This window comes from Lemur catta, chromosome 7 (assembly GCF_020740605.2).
Source record: "Lemur catta isolate mLemCat1 chromosome 7, mLemCat1.pri, whole genome shotgun sequence".
In the NCBI taxonomy this organism is placed as follows: Eukaryota; Metazoa; Chordata; class Mammalia; order Primates; family Lemuridae; genus Lemur; species Lemur catta.
The window spans coordinates 47507575-47526214 of NC_059134.1; the positions used below are offsets into that span (position 1 = coordinate 47507575).

Genomic DNA, 18640 nt, shown 5'->3' on the forward strand with positions numbered 1-18640 from the left:
CTTCCTTTCAAGAACTGTAGTTGTAATAGTATATGTTTTAGTAACTAAGGTGAATATAGTTTATTTATCTGAATTTCTCGTTGATACCCATACCTGTTACTTTTTAAAAAAACTTTACTTTTACTTCAGTAACTTGAAATTGCCATAATCTGATTGTAGCCATCTATGCACATTCTGTCTTAATGGGGTCTGTTGAACTTAGTTCCAGAACTAGGCTGTTAGCATTATAGAATGTCAGCTTCAGGAAGAACCTCATAAAGCAGCGGTCTCCAACCTTTTTGGCATCAGGGACCACTTTCACAGAAGACAATTTTTCTGCAGACCAGCGGGGGGGAGGGGCGGGGGGGCGGAGCATGGTTTCTGGATGATTCAGATGTGTTACATTTATTGTGCACTTTATTTCTATATATTATTACATTATAATATGTAATGAAATAATTATACAACTTGGCCATAATGCAGAATCGGTGAGCCCTGAGCTTGTTTTCCTGCAACTAGACGGTCCCATCTGGGGTTGATGGGAGACAGTGACTGATCTGACAGGGGCAGAGCTCAGGCCGTGATGGATGCAAGCAATGGGGGGTAGCTGTAAATACAAATAAAACTACTCACCTCCTGCTCTGTGCCCCCTGTGGGTTGGGGGGGTACTGCAGTCATAAAGGATGTACCAAATGATTTGGGAATATTCAACAGCGAGGCTCAATCTGGGAAATAAATGCCGTTAGAGAAGGTGAGATTTGCTGGGCTCTGAACGATGAGGAGATGAAATGGCTTAAGCACAGGAACACAGATAGACGTGGGTGTGAAAGTACATGGAATATTTAAGATTCATAGAGCAAATGAGTATGAATAGAATGTATGAATGGTATATTAGAGAACATGTAGTGGCAGATAGCCCTTGAGAAGCTGTTCAGAGCCAAAAAATCAGGCAAAGAAGATTTTGGTAGAGTTGGGATTTTGTAATGCTTTGGGAAACTATCAAAGTTTTGAGTAGAGGGAAGAGGGGAGAGGGAGGGAGTATGTGTTACAAAGAAAGCATCATAGCTCAGTCGAGTTGCATCCCAGTGAACCACGTCCTGAAGATGCTGAGACTGTTCTAGTCATCATTCTGGTCATCTAGTGGAGAGGTAATGAGGGACTGAACTGTGGTTCTTGTGGAGGTAAAATCAATGGAATTTAGTGCCTGGCCGCCTTTGGGTTAGGAGCTGTCTAGTTCAATCCTTGTCTCATATTGGCAGGTGGAATTATTATCTAGAATGAATTTCATAGCCTATCTTTCAGACATCTAGTAGGCCAGTCACCTATACTTAGGACTCAGTGTTACAAAATTCATTATAACGAGAGTTACAGTGGTCTAAATAAGAAAAAAAAAAAATTAAACATTAGGCCCCCAGCCCTTTTTTGAAATAAAATCTTAAACAGAAGCCATATATATACACATAATAAATAAAAATGGAGCTTCTCTGTTTTCAGGGCCATGGAAGAAACTGTCTGCTCAGACTTTTATTTCTACTTTCTTCCTCCTTACTCAATTATTTGAACTTTAAAAGTCTGTGAAAAATAATATACAAAGCACTGCTCCAGAGCAGTTTTTGCTTATGTCTAAGTAGGTTTTTTGTGTCTTATTAACTTATAATTTCCCATTTTCTTTCACTTTCTCTTTCCCTACCCTTCCCTCCCCTCCTCTTCCCATTTTCCCTCTCTCTTACTCTGTTCTTTCTTTCTCTTATTTTTTTATTTTTTTGAGACAGAGTCTTGCTCTGTTGCCCTGGGTAGAGTGCAGTGGCATCATGGTAGCTCACTGCAATGTCAAACTCCTGGGCTTAAGCGAGCCTCCTGCCTCAGCCTCCCAAGTAGCTGGGACTACAGGCGTGCACCATGATGCGTGCCTAATTTTCTATTTTTAGTAGAGATGGTGTCTTGATTAAGCTGATTCCCATTTTCTTAAGCTATTACAGTGATACCATTTTAAGAATTTCATTCCTTTTATGTAAAGGACAGTTTTTAGGGCTTTGTTTTTTAAGCTCATATTCTAAAGAGATTATAAAGATAAAACTAAACAGTAGTTAAAAGCATATAATTCAATGGTGTTTTTGAAAAATAATTTTGATTGCTGATGTATTCTGTGGGATGGAGTCTGGCACATTACATACATATTGGATATTATATTGAATGTGTATACACATAAGTAAACTTATAATCTAGTGAGTGGGGCAGACATTGTGTACAACTAATAGCTTGGAGTTGTACTTGGGGTATGAATAATATGGGAGCACAGAGGGTTCAAGGAATGTTTCAAAGAGGTTGAGCCTTGAAGGAGAGAGAGGTATTTCCTCTATCAGAGTGGATGGGATAGAGTGGATAGTGGGAACAATGTGGACCAAAGAGCTGAGGAATGTGAGTATGTAACACATGATAAAAGTGTACTAGTAGGTATGAGGCTGTATGAAAGCAGTAATTATTTTCTGTTTTGTTTACTGAGTTTTTTCCAGCGGTACTTAGTAGACACTCAGTAAATATTTGCTGAATAAACGAACTGGTGATGATGTTAAAGTCCAGTTACTTCATTCATAGTTTTTGGTTGCTTTGGTAGGTATTCTCACTTTAAAGTAGTAGAGATCATCAAGTAAAGTTGACTTTGTTAGATGAAGATGAGTTAAAATGAAATAGACCCACTTTTCAATGAGGGGCAAATCCAGGTGATAATTAAAATACAAGGTTTTTGGTGTTTTTTAAAAATAGTATTATCTTAATGTTGTTGAAGTTTTTAAATCTCATTGTGATGAAACAAAATCTTAGAATGATTTTTGTATTGACTTAGAAAGTTTTATTGAAAACATTTGTATAATTGTTTTTTGTTATGCCTTAACAAATTAACTGCCATGTGAGTTGTATTTAACTAACACTAATTTTGAGCCCAGGGTCTTGAGAAGCATATGTAACTGTAGTTGGTTCGTGAAAATCTTACTTGTTGATTTTCTTATTGTTACAATTAATATTGACAATTTAATTGCATATAACTCATGCACAGAAAACAATAAAAAATATCAAATTTTTCATTAAATTAGCAAGGATCGTTTTGTTCTTGAAGTTTTTATTCTGTTTTCATACTAAAACACTGTGGCCCCAAGGAAAAATTTTTTTTTTCTAGTGTGGCTGTCAATGTGTTAAAACTTGCATGTTGCCATTTCTTTCATTATAGTAGGCAATAATTTTCCATACTTTTTATAAGGTTGGCATCTGTAAGTTATGGTTCTAAATAGTACACAGCTAAATATTTTATTGGTATTAAATATGAAAATTATATAGAGTTGCTTGCTGATTTGAGGAATGGGATTGTATTAATAGTTCCTTAGAATGTTAAATTGGAGTTGTGAGGTTAAGTTGTGTAAGAAAACATGTTTTTCCAATTTCTGATGAATAAAGTATAGGAATGTTGATCAGAAGCAAAAGAGACTTCCTGTTTTAGTGAAATCCTAAGGGAAAAGATCTTTTAAAACCATATGCAACATAACCCACTTAAAAATTGTGGTCTTAGAGAATTTAATATATGATATTATTCATTAGTTACTTAATTTACATCACTAAATTGAGTTGGAATATCAAAACATTATTGCCATTGGATAAAATAAGTTTTTTTGGACAAATTGTTATATTCATCATTTATGAAAACTTTTATTCCTTTTTTTTTTTTTTTTACAGGATATGACATGTCTACATTTATTAGGCGATATAGTAGATACTTAAATGAAAAAGCAGTTTCATACAGACAAGTTGCATTTGATTTCACAAAAGTGAAGAGAGGGTGAGTTAAGCTTTCTCTTTTTTTGATATCAAATGGATTTGAATATTGAAAAATATAAAACAGGAATTATTAGATTTTGAATTATGAAATTTTAGCCAGTTTTAAAAGAACTTCATATTTCTTTTCTTTTTTTATTTGTATAAATTTAAGGGGTACAAATGCAGTTTTGTTACATGGATATATTGCATAGTGGTTAAGTCTGGGCTGTTAGTGTGTCTATCACCTGAATAATATACTTTGTCCCCGTTAAGTAATTTCTCATCATCTACCGCCCCACCCACCCTCAACTCTTCCTAGTCTGCCATCATTTGTACACACTATGTACATATGTTCACATTATTTATTAATAGCTCCCACTTATAAGTGAGAACGTGTGGTATTTGACTTTCTGCTTTTGTGTTGTGTCACTTAAGGTAATGGCCTCCAAACTGGTCACAGTAGCTCATGCCTATAATCCTAGCATTTTGGGAGGCCAAGGTGGGAGAATCACTTGAGGTCATGAGTTCAAGACCAGCCTGTGCAATATAACAAGATCTCCGTCTCTACAAAAAATAGAAAAAAGTTACCTGGGTGTGGTGGTGTGCACCTGTAGTCTCAGGTACTAGGGAGACTGAGGGAGGAGGATGGCTTGAGCTCAGGAGTTCGAGACCAGCCTGAGCAAGAGCGAGACCCTGTCTCTACTAAAAATAGAAACAAATTAGCCAGACAACTAAAAATATATACAAAGAATTAGCCGGGCATGGTGGCACATGCCTGTAGTCCCAGTTACTTGGGAGGCTGAGGCAATAGGATCGCTTGAGCCCAGGAGTTTGAGGTTGCCGTGAGCTAGGCTGACGCCACAGCACTCTAGCCTGGGCAACAGAGTGAGACTCTGTCTAAAAAAAAAAAAAATGTAAAAACATAAAATAATAAAAATTCAGGCAATGTAGCAACCTAACTTGTAGGAAATGTTAACATTTCAATGTATCTAATCTTCTCTTTGTGTGTAAATAGAAATAAAAATTATGTAAAAATTGGATCACATTCTTTGAATGCTACTCACCACCACCACAGACAGATATCTGTACACATAGATCCATCTCATTGTTACGAGTGACTATAGAATTTTTTCAGATGTACATTTGATTTTTTATCTTACAAAGAGAATGGATTGACCATTCTTTTACATATAATTGCATTCTAAAGTAGTTTTCCTGTAGAATAAATTTAGAATTGGTGAGTCATAAGGTACGTATACATTTAACATTTTAGTAGAAAACACCAAATTACCCCTTTTAAAAGTTATACCAAATTATTGACTTAAATAAAGTTATAAATACCTCTTTTTCTGTATTCTTCCATCATCATGGAAAATGGATCTCAGGTGTTCATTTTATTACTGCTTGATGAATAATTGAATAAATGGTGATACTGAGCCTTTCTCTTTCTTTTTTAAAATTCATTCATGCTTTGTTAATTGTCTTTTGATGTCCTTTGCCCATTTCTTTATTGGGTTTTTCATTCTTTTTGTTGTCTTGAAAAATGGTAAGAACTCACAGGCTTTTTCGGTCAGATGAATCTAAGTTTGAATTCTAGCTTCATTCCAATTAGATGAGGGACTTTAGACATACTTTAGCCAGTTTTCTGACTTTTAAAAAATAATGTTATTTTGAAGTAATTTCACTTCAGAAATGTTGTAAGAATATTACAGATAATTTCCCATACACTTTACTCAGCCATTAACATTTTAACATTTTGGCATACACACACACACTTTTTTCTCCCCAGAACCATTTAAGAGCGGGTTATATACCTCCAGCCTTTTTATAGTTTATATCCCTTAATACTTCAGTGCATATTTCCTAAGAACAACTATCTTTTATTACATATCCATCAGCTTGCTAACTTTTTTCACATGGTACACAGACTGATACTATTTATACAGGATACTGGGATAAATGGAGAAGAGTGCTTGAGGCTTAATGGTTAAAGCAGCAGTCACCCACCTTTTTGGTGTCAGGGGCTGGTTTCATGGAAGACAGTTTTTCTACAGATGGGGGCAGGGGGTGGGAAGGGGAAGGCAGAGCTCAGGCAGTGATGCGCACAGCAGCCTGGTTTCTAACAGGCCTGGGAGTTGGGGACCTTGGGGCTAAAGGATCAGTATCTCGGAACACATAAAACACTTCTCTACCATACTTGTATACTGTGGCACAATTGGGAAGCCTCAATTTAAGCTCTGAGTGACTTCATCTGTAAAATGATGATGATATTAATGGTATTTATCTATTAGGATGATCGTGAGAATTAAATGAAATATTATATGTAATGCTCAACACGTAAACACTCAACAAATTAGCTCTTTGTGTATTAGTAAAGTAAATTATCATGGGTTACAAGTATTTTTCCCTGTTTTTTAACATTGTTGAAATTTTTAAAACGTTATGTGATCAAAATTGTGGCTTTTATCTTTCAAGCAAGCTCAGAGTGAGCTACCTTAGAATGCTCAATTACCTGCTGATGTTTTCATCAGATATATTTATGGATTCAGTGTCTTATATTTTAATCTTTGATTTACTCTACCTTGGTTAAAAAAAGTGAGGTAGAAGCCAACTGTCATTAAATAGAAATATAGGATATTGAAAAATCAAAATGAATTATTATCAGATAATGGTTAAATGGCCCCTTTTTTTTTTTTTTGAGATGAAATCCCACTCTGTTGCCCTGGCTAGAGTACAGTGGTGTCATCACAGCTCATTGCAACCTCAAACTCCTGAGCTTAAAGGATCCTCCTGCCTCAGCCTCCCTAGTAGCTGGGACTACAGGCAAGCGCCACCACACCCCGGATAATTTTTTCAATTTTTTCGGTAGAGATAAGAGGTCTTGCTCTTTCTCAGGCTGATCTCAAACTCCTAAGCTCAAATGATTCTCCTGCCTTGGCCTCCCAGAGTCCTAGGATTAAAGGCGTGAGTCACCGCTGCCTGGCCCTTTTAGATGGCTTTTCACTCATACAGTTCCTTCTTTCTGTAAAAGCCTTCTTTTGTTATTCTGGCAAATTCTTAGGCATTCTTCAAGAATTTGTTTAAACATCGTTTCCTTGAGAAAGCCTTATTTCTGTTGTTAGATTGTATCTGACACTGTCACTTTCATGAGGACAATATACTCTAGCTCATATTTATATCTTCAGAACTTGTTACAGTGTCTAAACATAGTATATGCCTAATAGTTTTTGAAAAGATGACTAGATGAGTTCATAAACAGCACATTACATGGTTCTGTGAAGAATAGATTGAGTAAATTGCCTGTGGGTTTATCTTTTCATTTGTTTGTTAAACACTGGTCCCTTCATTTTCTTTTTGTTTAACATTCCATTTTTTGGTAGTATTCATCATGTAGAATTACCTTATGTTCTAAATTTGTACAGTCCAAAGTGATAAGACATTGTTGTATAACAAGAAAAAGCAGGAATGATCCAGATATTGTTTATGAATAAGTACATGGAAGGTAAACCTTTAATCCATTGTTCTCTTGTATTTGGGAAGCAAGTATCTAAATTTAATTATAATCCATTTAAGAAATCATAAAAGCCTGTACATAGAGTATATGAATTGTCATGCATTTGGTCTGAATCATATTCAAGTATTTGAGTTTGTAAATTATTTTTTTTGAATTTTGATATGAGCATATGGTATCATAAGCATATGATAAGATTTTTCTAATTTGAGACATTTAAAGTTTTCTGAGAAGAAATGATTTGAAGGCTAGTGGGGAGGAAGGAGAGGAAGGAATTGAAAATGTTTCTGAAGTGGACGGCATAAGTTACCAAGAAGGTAGCACCTTTTACTGGTGAGAGTTCTAAGGGTTGTATAGGGTGTAGTGACAAAGAACTAAGGATTTAATTTAGAAATACTAGTTTTGAGATGCCTGTAATTAATACAGGCTGAGATATCAAGTAAGCAATTAGATATATTAACTTGAAAGTTGAGAGTTCTAGTATGGGAATAGAAATATGTCAATGGCATTTTGGTAATTTTGGCCTTGAGAATGACAGATATAACTCAGGGAGTGTGAGTATAGAATGAGAGGAGAGGGCCCAGAAACACCTTGAGGTATACCAACATCTATTTTGGAGGATGGGTAGAGGATGAGGAGCCAATAAAAGAGACTGAACAAATGATAGTGAGGTGGGAAGAAAATGAAAGAGAGGTATAGTGGATGGTAAGAGAGTAGTTTAAAAATGAGGGAAACTTTTGAATGATGCTGATAAGTCTAGTCAGATAAAGTAAAGTGCCCATTGGAGAGGCAATATGGAATTTCTAGATTAAAGTAGGGAAGTTTAACTGGGGTGTTAGGAGTGGGGCTCATATCAGAATGAACTGAAAAATGAATGGAAAGTGAGGAAGTGTCAACTCTTTTGAAAAGTATATTTGGCTCTGCAAGGGAAGTGGTAGCTGGATGGAAAGTGGGAATAAGTGGAGTGTGTGTGTGCGTGCGTTTTTAAAGAATGGTGCTCCTAGAGCCTGTGCTTGCATGTTTATGGGAATAATCTAGTATAAAAGAAGAGATTAATGAGCTGTGCTGGCCAGTGTGGCAGTTAATTGCCATGTGTGGCTATTGAGATGATTAAAATGAAATAAAAAACAGTTCCTCTGTTGCATCATATTTCAGATGTTCAAAAGCCACATACGGCTAGTCCAGCCCTCCCATATTGAATGCTGCAGATATAGAACATTTTCAGTATTGCAGATAGCTCTGTTGGACAGTGCCATGTTATAGAAAGGAAGGACAAGCAGATGGCTGTGACAGAGTGGGATCCAGAAGACCTGTGCGAGGTGATACATTTGATAGAAATGTTTCCTCGATTGTAACAGGAGCAGACCAGATAGATGTAGTTTGGATGGCAAGAATGCCAGTCTCTTTTTGTTGTTTTCTATTGCTGAATGAAATATTTTGAGAGTTATGAGCTGAGAGTTTGTGTGTTGGGTGTGGAGAGTCAGGGATGGAGGATTAGAAGAAAGAGATTTGAAGATGTTTAGGAGAGAAGTTCATTAGAGAAGGCTAAAATGCTGGTGGCCATATTGTGTACTCAATTGAGGTTGATGGTCATGAATTTTTAGTTTTGCTAGTTTGCCCATTTTTATGGTTTTCTTTACTAGCACTCAACTGTGTGTGTACAAGCATGGATAAATTAAATCTTTGCTTAGCCAGGATTGTGAATTTGCCAGATGACTGAAAGGGAAAAAGAGAGGTGCAATAAAGTTAAGGGTATTTGCAAAGCAGCGATTATAATAATGGTCTGTGGAATTCTAAGCTAGATGAAGAAACTTAAAAATGAGAAGAGATCAACGTGGGTAGTGGTAGAGTTGTTAAATTGAAGTTTTTGGATGACATCAAATAGTTTTTACTATGGGAATATTTGACCAAATCAGTTGGAAGGTTAAAAGAATAGGAGAGTAAGGTGTCTGTATAAGTTGAATTTGTCTTTTTTTAATTTATTGGTGAGAGATGGGATGATGTAGTTTCTGGAGTCAATAAGTTTAGTATCGGAGCCATGTAGATGTTGAAGTTAACCAAGAAAGACTGAGCCAGTGTTCAAGTGTTCTGTGATGATGAAGTGACCAGAGGTCAAAAAATGACTTCAGCAAGAAGAGAGAAGGAAAATTAGAAGGTAACTAATAGTGACTGACAAAATGAGAGTGTGATGTGTACGAGAATAAAGAAAGTGTTGTAAAGAAGAAACCTACCTCAAATCCTTAATATAATACCAAGCCTGTTACATGGTAAGCACTTAACATACCTTTTATCTAGTGTTTTTTGGTATCAGTTTTGAAAATTTCCAGTTTATTTGATACTTCTTGTATTTCTTTATCTTTAGAAATCTCTAATCTGTTTGGAAATATTTAACAGAGTATTAAATATAGTACTCTGGCTGGGCTCAGTGGCTGAACATCTGTAGTCTCAGCATTTTGGGAGGCTGAGGCAGGAAGACCACGTGAGGCCAGGAATCAGAGACCAGCCTGGGCAACATAGGAATATCCTACCTCTACAAAAAATTTTAAAAGCTCCTGGGAAGAGCTGAGGCAGGAGGATTGCTTGAGCTCAAGAGTTCGAGCCTATAGTGAGCTGTGATCATGCCACCGCACTCCAGCCTGGGCAACAGAGTGAGACCCTGTCTCTTTAAACAAACGAAAAACCAGTCCTTGTTTAATAGCCAGATTAGAAAGGTTAGAATGACTTGATAAAATTGTTCTTTATTTTGTAATGAAGTGGTTTTAGTTATAATTTTTTGTATTACAAGCCATTGCTGCTTGAATCATGAATAAAATACTTTAAATAAAGCAGTGCTCCAAGACTTGAGTTCAACTTCTGACTGTACAGTGTTTAACTGTAATGTGACTTTGAGGCAAATGATTTTTTTTATTTGTAATTAAAAAGATCAGTACAGCTGCTTTTTACACATGAGTGGTTGTGAGGATCAGCTGATTCCCTCATGTGAAAAGTACACTATTTCCCTGGCTGTATAACGTAAACTTTTGTTTTTGTGTCTCATGCTTTACATCTTCTTATTCTTTTTTAGTTTTAAATGAGTACCTTGATATTGGAAATACAGTGTTGCCTATTTTTGTTTTTTCTGTATAATCTCTGCTTGAGGTTTCAGATTCAGTGACTTAAAAATATGTGACATTTCATGGCAGCTTTGTTCTCTGTTGAAGTAGAGAACCAGATGGTAGTTAAAAATGTAGACTTAATAGCAAATTCAATTGTTTCCTTTTTTTAATAACAGGGCTGATGGAGTTATGAGAACAATGAACACGGAAAAACTCTTAAAAACTGTACCAATTATTCAAAATCAAATGGATGCACTTCTTGATTTTAATGTAAGTTGTTTATGTTTATGATGTTAAAATTAGATTATTATAATTCATAATAGTATTTATTCTCAAATTTCATAGACTGTAGATTTCACTTTAGTATCCTCCTTGGCTGAGGATTTTCTGTAAAAGTGATTCTATTACTTGAACCAGTTGCCAGCTTTATCATTTGTTTGTAATATGTTAGAAGTTAACATTTTCAACTCCATTCTTTTCTTTCTTTTTTTTTTTTGGCATCTGTCTTAAGATGTTTTATTTTAGAGATTGTAAGTGTCAGTTAGTGAATGGAACAGTGACAATTTCATGCTGAAATTAATTTTTCCTTTAAATTGAACTAACTGCTTTAAGCTTCTTCAGAGCAGGAACTAGTTCTGCTTTGTTCTCTGTCAGTTTGAAGTTAGTCTTTTTGTCAGTGTCATTTAAAGCATAAGGTCATCTCATGTTATTTTCTGATTTTTCCCCAGGTTAATAGCAATGAACTTACAAATGGGGTAATAAATGCTGCCTTCATGCTCCTGTTTAAAGATGCCATTAGACTGTTTGCAGCATACAATGAAGGAATTATTAACCTGTTGGGTAAGTACTGCTATAGCCTAATGACATTTTATTTTGTGTCATATGAATAAATAATATTGACTGAGTTGTTACTTAAAGCTACTGAAAAATTCATTATGATATTATTCATTCATTGTAACAATTAATTTGGGGAAAAGAAATTTATGCCTAGTTATATATGCAACTGATTAAATACTTATTTTTATAAATAGAATGTTCAGCTAGATGAACTTTATTTTTTTAGATATGTTTTTTCTATCCATTTTATTAATATTTTGAAATATAAAAACCCCTTAAAAATTTAGTTGAGTTAAGACAGTAAATTTTGTGTTATAAGTATTTCACCATAATAAAAAACAATGGAAAAGAACCAAAATTTTTTGTCCCTGGAAAATCTTATTTTCTCATAATTTACCCTATAATGAACTTTGTAAAATCGGTATTTTTTTCTAAACATTTATTTTTAACGGTGCCTTTTACTTTTGAGGCATTTTAGGAATTTTTTTTTTTTCTTTTGAGACAGAATCTCACTCTTGACTGGGCTAGAGTGCCCAGGCACTAGCTCAAGCCTAGTTCAAACTCCTGGGCTCAAGCAATCCTCCTGCCTCAGCCTCCTGAGTAACTGGGATTACAGGCTACGGCTAATATTTCTATTTCTAGTAGGGACAGGGTCTCACTCTTGCTCAGGCTGGTCTCTCAAGTGATACTCCTGCCTCAGCTTCCTAGACTACTAGGATTACAGGCATGAGCCATGGCACCTGGCCACATTTTAGGAATTTAGGTGCTTTATTTATTATGTATTCAGTATATATGGAATGTAGTTAATTTTGCCTAGAAATAATCATTTATTGTAGTGGGATTTGGATGGAGTAGACAAGTAACTGTCTGCAAAGGATACTGAAGTATCAAGTGTCAGATTTTAAGTATGTGTACTCTAGTGGCTCATTCTCTCCTCATTTTTCACCCCATCCCCATTTTCTTATTTTTTATAGTCTAGGGTAAGATGAATTTATTCAGGATGCTTTAACCGATGGCAATAGAGAAATTTGGCTTATTTTTTCACAAGCGGAAAATGAGGATTTCCTTTTCTAAAGAACTTTGGAAGCCATAGTCTTCCACCGTATGATTAGTATAAGTTAACCTCTTTGCACTGTTTATATTTTAAATGTAAATACGTTTTCCAAGTGACATTTGAACACGTTACCAGTAAGAATATTTTAAGATAGATGTTAATGCTATTTTAAATGGAGTAAAGTATGATATGTATTTACACACAAAGATACATTTAGAGAATTATGAGGGAAGAAGTATTGTGAAACAAACTAGTAATCGGAGTATAAAGTCAAGTAAGTTTTCTATTTTTAATATAATAGTACCTCTATTCTAATTTGCCTTAAATATCTAGGCTAATTTAACACTGGTATTTTTCTAGTAGGGTTTGTATTTTCTTTGAGAGACCTATAAAATCTCTTTGGAGCTATTAATCTTTTTTCTTTTTGAGTACCATATTTTGATGTGAATAAAAGTATTACTGTTTGGCAGAAAAATATTTTGATATGAAAAAGAACCAGTGCAAAGAAGGTCTTGACATCTATAAGAAGTTCCTGACTAGGATGACAAGAATCTCAGAGTTTCTCAAAGTTGCAGAGGTAAAGTGTCTTTAAGTGACTATTATGTCTCCTAACTTGCTTTTTTGTCTCTAAATATGGATTTTGAAGAAGTCACTTATTATCCAAATGAAAGAAATGTCTTAAATATAGTAAGGGATTCAATATATACTGTATTGAATTAATATATACTGTATTGAATTCTGTGAAATATGAATATAATATTGGGTAAAATATGTGCAATATATTTACTTCAATATTGAATATTGAAAGGTACTCTATTTCTAAATTATTTATTTCTCTATAAAATTAAGTAGGTGGCATACAGTGGTAGCAGAGATTTTTATGTTTAGAGTGAACCATGTATTTGAGAAGGTTTATTCTGTTAAATGTGGCTGGGAATGTGCAAGTCCCTTTCTTCCAGTGAGACTGGAGCCATATAGTTCAAAATGTTTTTGTTCCCCTACAGAAAGAAATTTTATATATTTATTATCATTGATTATGAAAGCTATGAATGTAGATTATAAGATAATATAATTTTGCAGATCTGTTTAAAAATAATTTTCTGAAATTGTCACAGAAGGCAGTGTGGTAATTCTTGCAGGCATTATCTTGCTAGCACAGAGGCAGCTCTTAAGGTTTTTTTATTTGTTTTTCCTTTCTCCAGCCTCTTCCCATCTCTTCCAGAGATGTCTTCCTTGGATAATTTGATCCATTACATCAAAGGAGTTACTCTGGAGCTAGCAAGTTAGTGATGGCTCTATTACTGTAGTGATATATGATTCTGTAGTACACGGAATAGGATAGAACAGGATGATGAGACTTTTCAAGAAAATAGCTTTGTTATTAATCAGCTGTTTTATCAAGGCTACTGAGATTTATTTTGGATTTAAGGATCTTTCAAGGAGAATCAATGGTTTTCTTCCATTTCTTCAGGGTCAGTCATATACTGATACCAGAAGAAGATAGTGTTTATGCTGTGATTCCAGTACATTCTTTAAATGAATTTAATTTGTTGACTTTCCCCTTTGGCCTCTTACATTCTTTGCATTTTGTAGTGGTAGTTACTGACTTAAGTTTTAAGTCCCCTTCTTTAACACCAGATCTGCTGTTCTGACTTTGTATTGAGATAGATAGACTGTTCCATATGATCTAAGAAATGTAAAGACTCCTTACCCTAAAATATGCTGTAATGAGATTTCCTTTGGGTTTGCAGTTTCATTAAAAGACCTTAGTTCTTGGAAGAAAGACAAAAGTAACCTATTATAATGTGTTTTAAAGGGGACAGATGTATCAGTAGTGATTAGCTATTAGGTGTTAACATCTGAGTATGAATTAATTTATTAGACTTTGTTTTCTTTTTTTTTTTTTTTTTTTGAGACAGAGTCTTGCTGTGTTGCCTGGGCTAGAGTAGCGTGGCATCAGCCTAGCTCACAGCAAACTCAAACTCCCGAGCTTAAGCAGTCCTTCTGCCTCAGCCTCCCAAGTAGCTGGGACTATAGGCATGTGCCACCATGCCTGGCTAATTTTTTCTATATATATTTTCAGTTGTCCAGAGAATTTCTTTCTATTTTTAATAGAGACAGGGTCTCGCTCTTGCTCAGGCTGGTCTCGAACTCTTGAGCTCAAGCGATCCTCCCACCTCAGCCTCCCAGAGTGCTAGGATTACAGGCGTGAGCCACCTCGCCCAGCCCAGATTTTCTACTGACATAATTCTGGGACTGGCCACCAAGAAGTTGAAAACAGGAAGAGAAAATGATTAGAAAATGAAATATAGCCATGGGAGAAAAGTTTTCTAATTTGGGTGCTTGAATAGGCAGGAGCCATTTTTATCTATTTTTTTTTTTTGGAAATTGCCTAGGGCCTGAGCATCATGAAAATGTATTGGGATTGCTTTGTGGAGATAGTCATATCCTTGTTAGGTATCACTTGACATTTGTATAAAACCTGGCCTGACAGAACATAGGTTTTAAAAAGTATTATACATGGTCATTGCCAAGGAAAGCATATTTTATGGAGAGACAAAGTCAGTGTGTTAAGGCTTGTTTCTTAAGTTCTTTTATGCCAGAGAGAACTTGTTCATCGTTAGCCTTTCTCATTCTTGCCATAGTGTTTTTATCTTATGACACATAGAAGAGATGGATTTTTCAGATTGTGATAGGTGTTAAAGGATGGTATCTTTATAATAGGCTTCTTGAATTTCGTACGCTAGTTCGCCAACTGTTACAACTTTTAGAGCCATCAAATAATATCTAAGCCATTGGAAATACTGAATATCTTTAGAGATTAAATATTCTTCTGATTTTTAAGAAGTCTCTTTAAAATATTAGCAGTACTAGCCATAAATGTCATTTTTTCAAATTTTATTTATAAAACATCTTTATTATAATTTGATCTGTTAAATACAATGTGTTTCTTCTTATAGCAAGTTGGAATTGACAGAGGTGATATACCAGACCTATCACAGGTAAGTATATTGTTAATATGTCAATTCACTCTCTGTTGTGTACTGTTGGGTGTGAAGAGTACTAAGACGAGTAATATATAGCCCCTGCTGTCCAAGAGATCAGTGTAGTTTATTGACAGATTTTAGCATTTTGATATTTGCTGGAGATTGTTCTAACAATATGACCGCATAAAATGATCTGCTCACCTCTTACGTTGGTGGCCCTACCCACTATTATACCATTCTTTTATTCCCTTTCATCTTGCTTTCATAGCATCATCATTATCAAAAAAAAGAAAGAGGAAAAAGAAAAAGAAAACTTTGGGAAGTGAACTTAGAGAATGGTATTTAAAAAACAAAATTTTCACTGTGCTACTGGTAGGGAATTATGCAGGATTCATTTTTCCTGTTTTAAACCATTTTGACTATTTGACTCAGGTAGAAGTATTAAATAGGAATAAACCTCAAAACATAATATTGGATTAATAGAGGAGGCTTTGGGGTGAGATGTCAAAGTTTGAATCCTAGCTGTGCCATTAGCTGGAACCAGTTACTTTGGAGAAGTTACTCTCTGTGCTTCAGTTTCATTATTTGTTAAATGGAGATATTATATTATAGTACCTACCTCAGGTGGTAGTTCAGGGAATTAAATGAGTTAATACCTACAAAAACATTTAGAGCATTAAACACTCAACTAATGTTAGCTATACATTGTTACATTGTCTTTATTATCATCATCATCTTCAAAAATACTTCTAGGAAATAAACTTCATACTTGCAGTTTTTTCTGGCTTATTCTCAGTGTTTTGTCAACTGAGTATTAAGAATAAAAGTACTTCGCATAACTATCCTTATAACACTTGTATCAACTCTCTCCTTAAGAGTTGGAATCTCTTTTACCTTGTTTTGAGTTGTTCTGGGACATCTTTTAAATACTTTCTTGCTAATGGTACTTACTTGTTCTGATTCATCCCTCTCTCACAAAGTTAAGAATATGCAATAAATCTAGTTATGGGTTATATGTATATAAAGTATTCTTACACATGTCCACTTGAGATAAATTGGTTTCGTTAAGATCGAGCAAATTATTCTAGGCTGAATATAGAAGAGTCATTGCTTCAATAATGTATAGTATAAAATGATTTATTAGCTTTAGATTCCCCTATTTTCCAACCCATTTGTCATGCCAACATGCTCTATATTTTGTTTAAAAATCATCATCCTCTGGCCAAATGTAGAAGTTACAGGCTGTCTTCCTGTGTCTGTACTTTAATATTCATGACATTGTAATTGGGTAGTGTTGGTCAACCTCCTTCCCCCTTCCTTTTTTATTAGTGATCTCTGAGCAAAGGGAACTTCAGAAAATGTTCAAAAGTGAACTAAAAGCTGTTTACACTTTAGGGAAGATGGTGTAATGTAGAAGAATGGAAACTTGAAATTAAGTATTTTTTGTTGTCGTTGCTATATATTGTTCTTTTAAAATGTGAAGCATCACATTTTCTTCACTCTTTGTAATGTGGGTTTGATGTTTGAAGAAGAGCCAGATATATTTAGAAGGGATTTTAGAAATTGTGGCCTTTTCAGGGGCTAGTCCTTCAGAAAAAAGTAAAGTACAGTTTAAATGACCACAGTTCAGTCTAGGATTTGGTAGCATAGTAGTTAAATATCTAGGCTTTAAGGTCAGACATACCTTAGATCCTATCTTGGCTCCTGCTGTGTATCAGATGTGTGATCTTGAACAAATTATTTTATTTTCACTGTCTCAGGTTACCTGTAAAATGGATATATTAGCAGTGTCTACCTCATAGATTCAGTAGTAACATACAAAGTAGTTAGCACAGTGCCCATTGTGTTAGAAGAGCTTTTTAAATGTTAACTGCTATCATCAACATCCTCATGATCTCCTCTGAAAGCTCTTGAGACAGTGCTTTGCCTGCTGACTAGCAGACATTTTCCTGGGGCTGTGGGAAGTGTACATGTGTTCTCCGCTCAACATAGAAGTCAATCTTATAATCTCGTATTTGGTTTTAAATGGTTTTCTACTATATGTCCCTTTGTGCTAAGGTCTTGGTTTATATAGAGAAGATACTGAGTGAAAGAAATTGTTTAAGTCCTAATTGATAGAGAAATTAGCCAAATATTGCCTCTTCTGTTTTTAGATCCTGTAATGTAGAAACTGTATCTCAAATCCTAAAGAATATTTGGGGTAAATAAATGCCACTGATACATTTGTTTCACTTAAAGATAGTGAACAGTTCTTGCTCTGCACACTGAGAAGGTTTCCTTTTGAAAGAAATTAACTGTTTCTTCATATTGAGATTTGACCTATAGCCTGAGAGTTTAAAACTAGTCTCCCATTAAAAAAAAAAACGAGGATAAATATTCATTTCCATGAGGTTTGATAAGTGCAAACATTTTTGTAACCAACACACCGTTCAAAACATAGATCACGCCCATCACAGCAATCCTCATGCCCCCTTCCATTCGTTCTTTAAGCTCCTTTCCATACTAGTTCACCATTTTGACTTCTAATGGCATAATTTTATTGGTTCTTGAGCTTAATATAAATGAAATCATACCGATATTTGCCTTTGTATCTGGAATCCTTTGCTCATCACAATGTTTTGAGATCTGTCCATGTTAAATGTGCCATTAATTCATTCTTTATTGCTGAATAGTATTCCATTATGTGAATTTACAACAATTTTGTTTATCCATTTTCCAAATGATGGACTTTTGGATTGTTTGCAGTTTTTGCCTATTGTAATAAAGCTGCTTAAAACATTCTTAAGTCTTTTCTTGTGGAGATAAGTTATCTTCTCTCTGGAGTAAATAGGAGTGGAATTGGATCATTAAGGTAGGTGTGTATTTAATTTTACTTGTTAGAAAAACTGATCCTTTTTCAAGGTGATGATATATTCCCACCACAGTGTATGAGAGTTCCAATTGTTCCATATCCTCACCAACATTTGATGTTGCTCATTTATTTTCGCTTTAGCCATTCTAGTGGGTGAAAAGGTATATCTCATTGTGATTGTCATTTGCATTTCTTTGATGCTAGTGTTCAGTATCATTTATCAATAACTATTTGAGAGTAATGTTTAGAAACTTTGTTACTCAGCAGGTACTTACTAAGTACCTGCTGCATGCTCAATAATATGTGTCTAGCTTTTAGGAGTATGTTTTTGCTTAAAATCCTAATAAATCAAATATAAAATCATTTAAAGTACTTGTAGGATCCTTTTAATATTTCATGTTTACATGGTCTTTAGCTTGTATATTTTTTATAATGTTTATTAATACCTCCGACTAGGTCATATTTATGTAACAAAAATAAGATTATCATTCTCATTGAGTAACTAAAACTCTACTGTTAATT

General features: G+C 34.7%; 1 protein-coding gene across 23 annotated transcripts in view; it reads left to right on the top strand.

Moving 5' to 3' along the window:
- Nucleotides 1–18640, top strand: part of PICALM (phosphatidylinositol binding clathrin assembly protein) — a 95754-nt gene that overhangs the window by 36011 nt on the left and 41103 nt on the right. For all 23 annotated transcript variants that reach the window (XM_045557191.1, XM_045557194.1, XM_045557193.1 and 20 more), the window contains 5 exons: nucleotides 3703–3805; nucleotides 10566–10659; nucleotides 11118–11229; nucleotides 12751–12857; nucleotides 15241–15282. In XM_045557191.1, the coding sequence (XP_045413147.1) occupies nucleotides 3703–3805; nucleotides 10566–10659; nucleotides 11118–11229; nucleotides 12751–12857; nucleotides 15241–15282 (458 nt within the window). The remainder of the gene's footprint in view (nucleotides 1–3702; nucleotides 3806–10565; nucleotides 10660–11117; nucleotides 11230–12750; nucleotides 12858–15240; nucleotides 15283–18640) is intronic.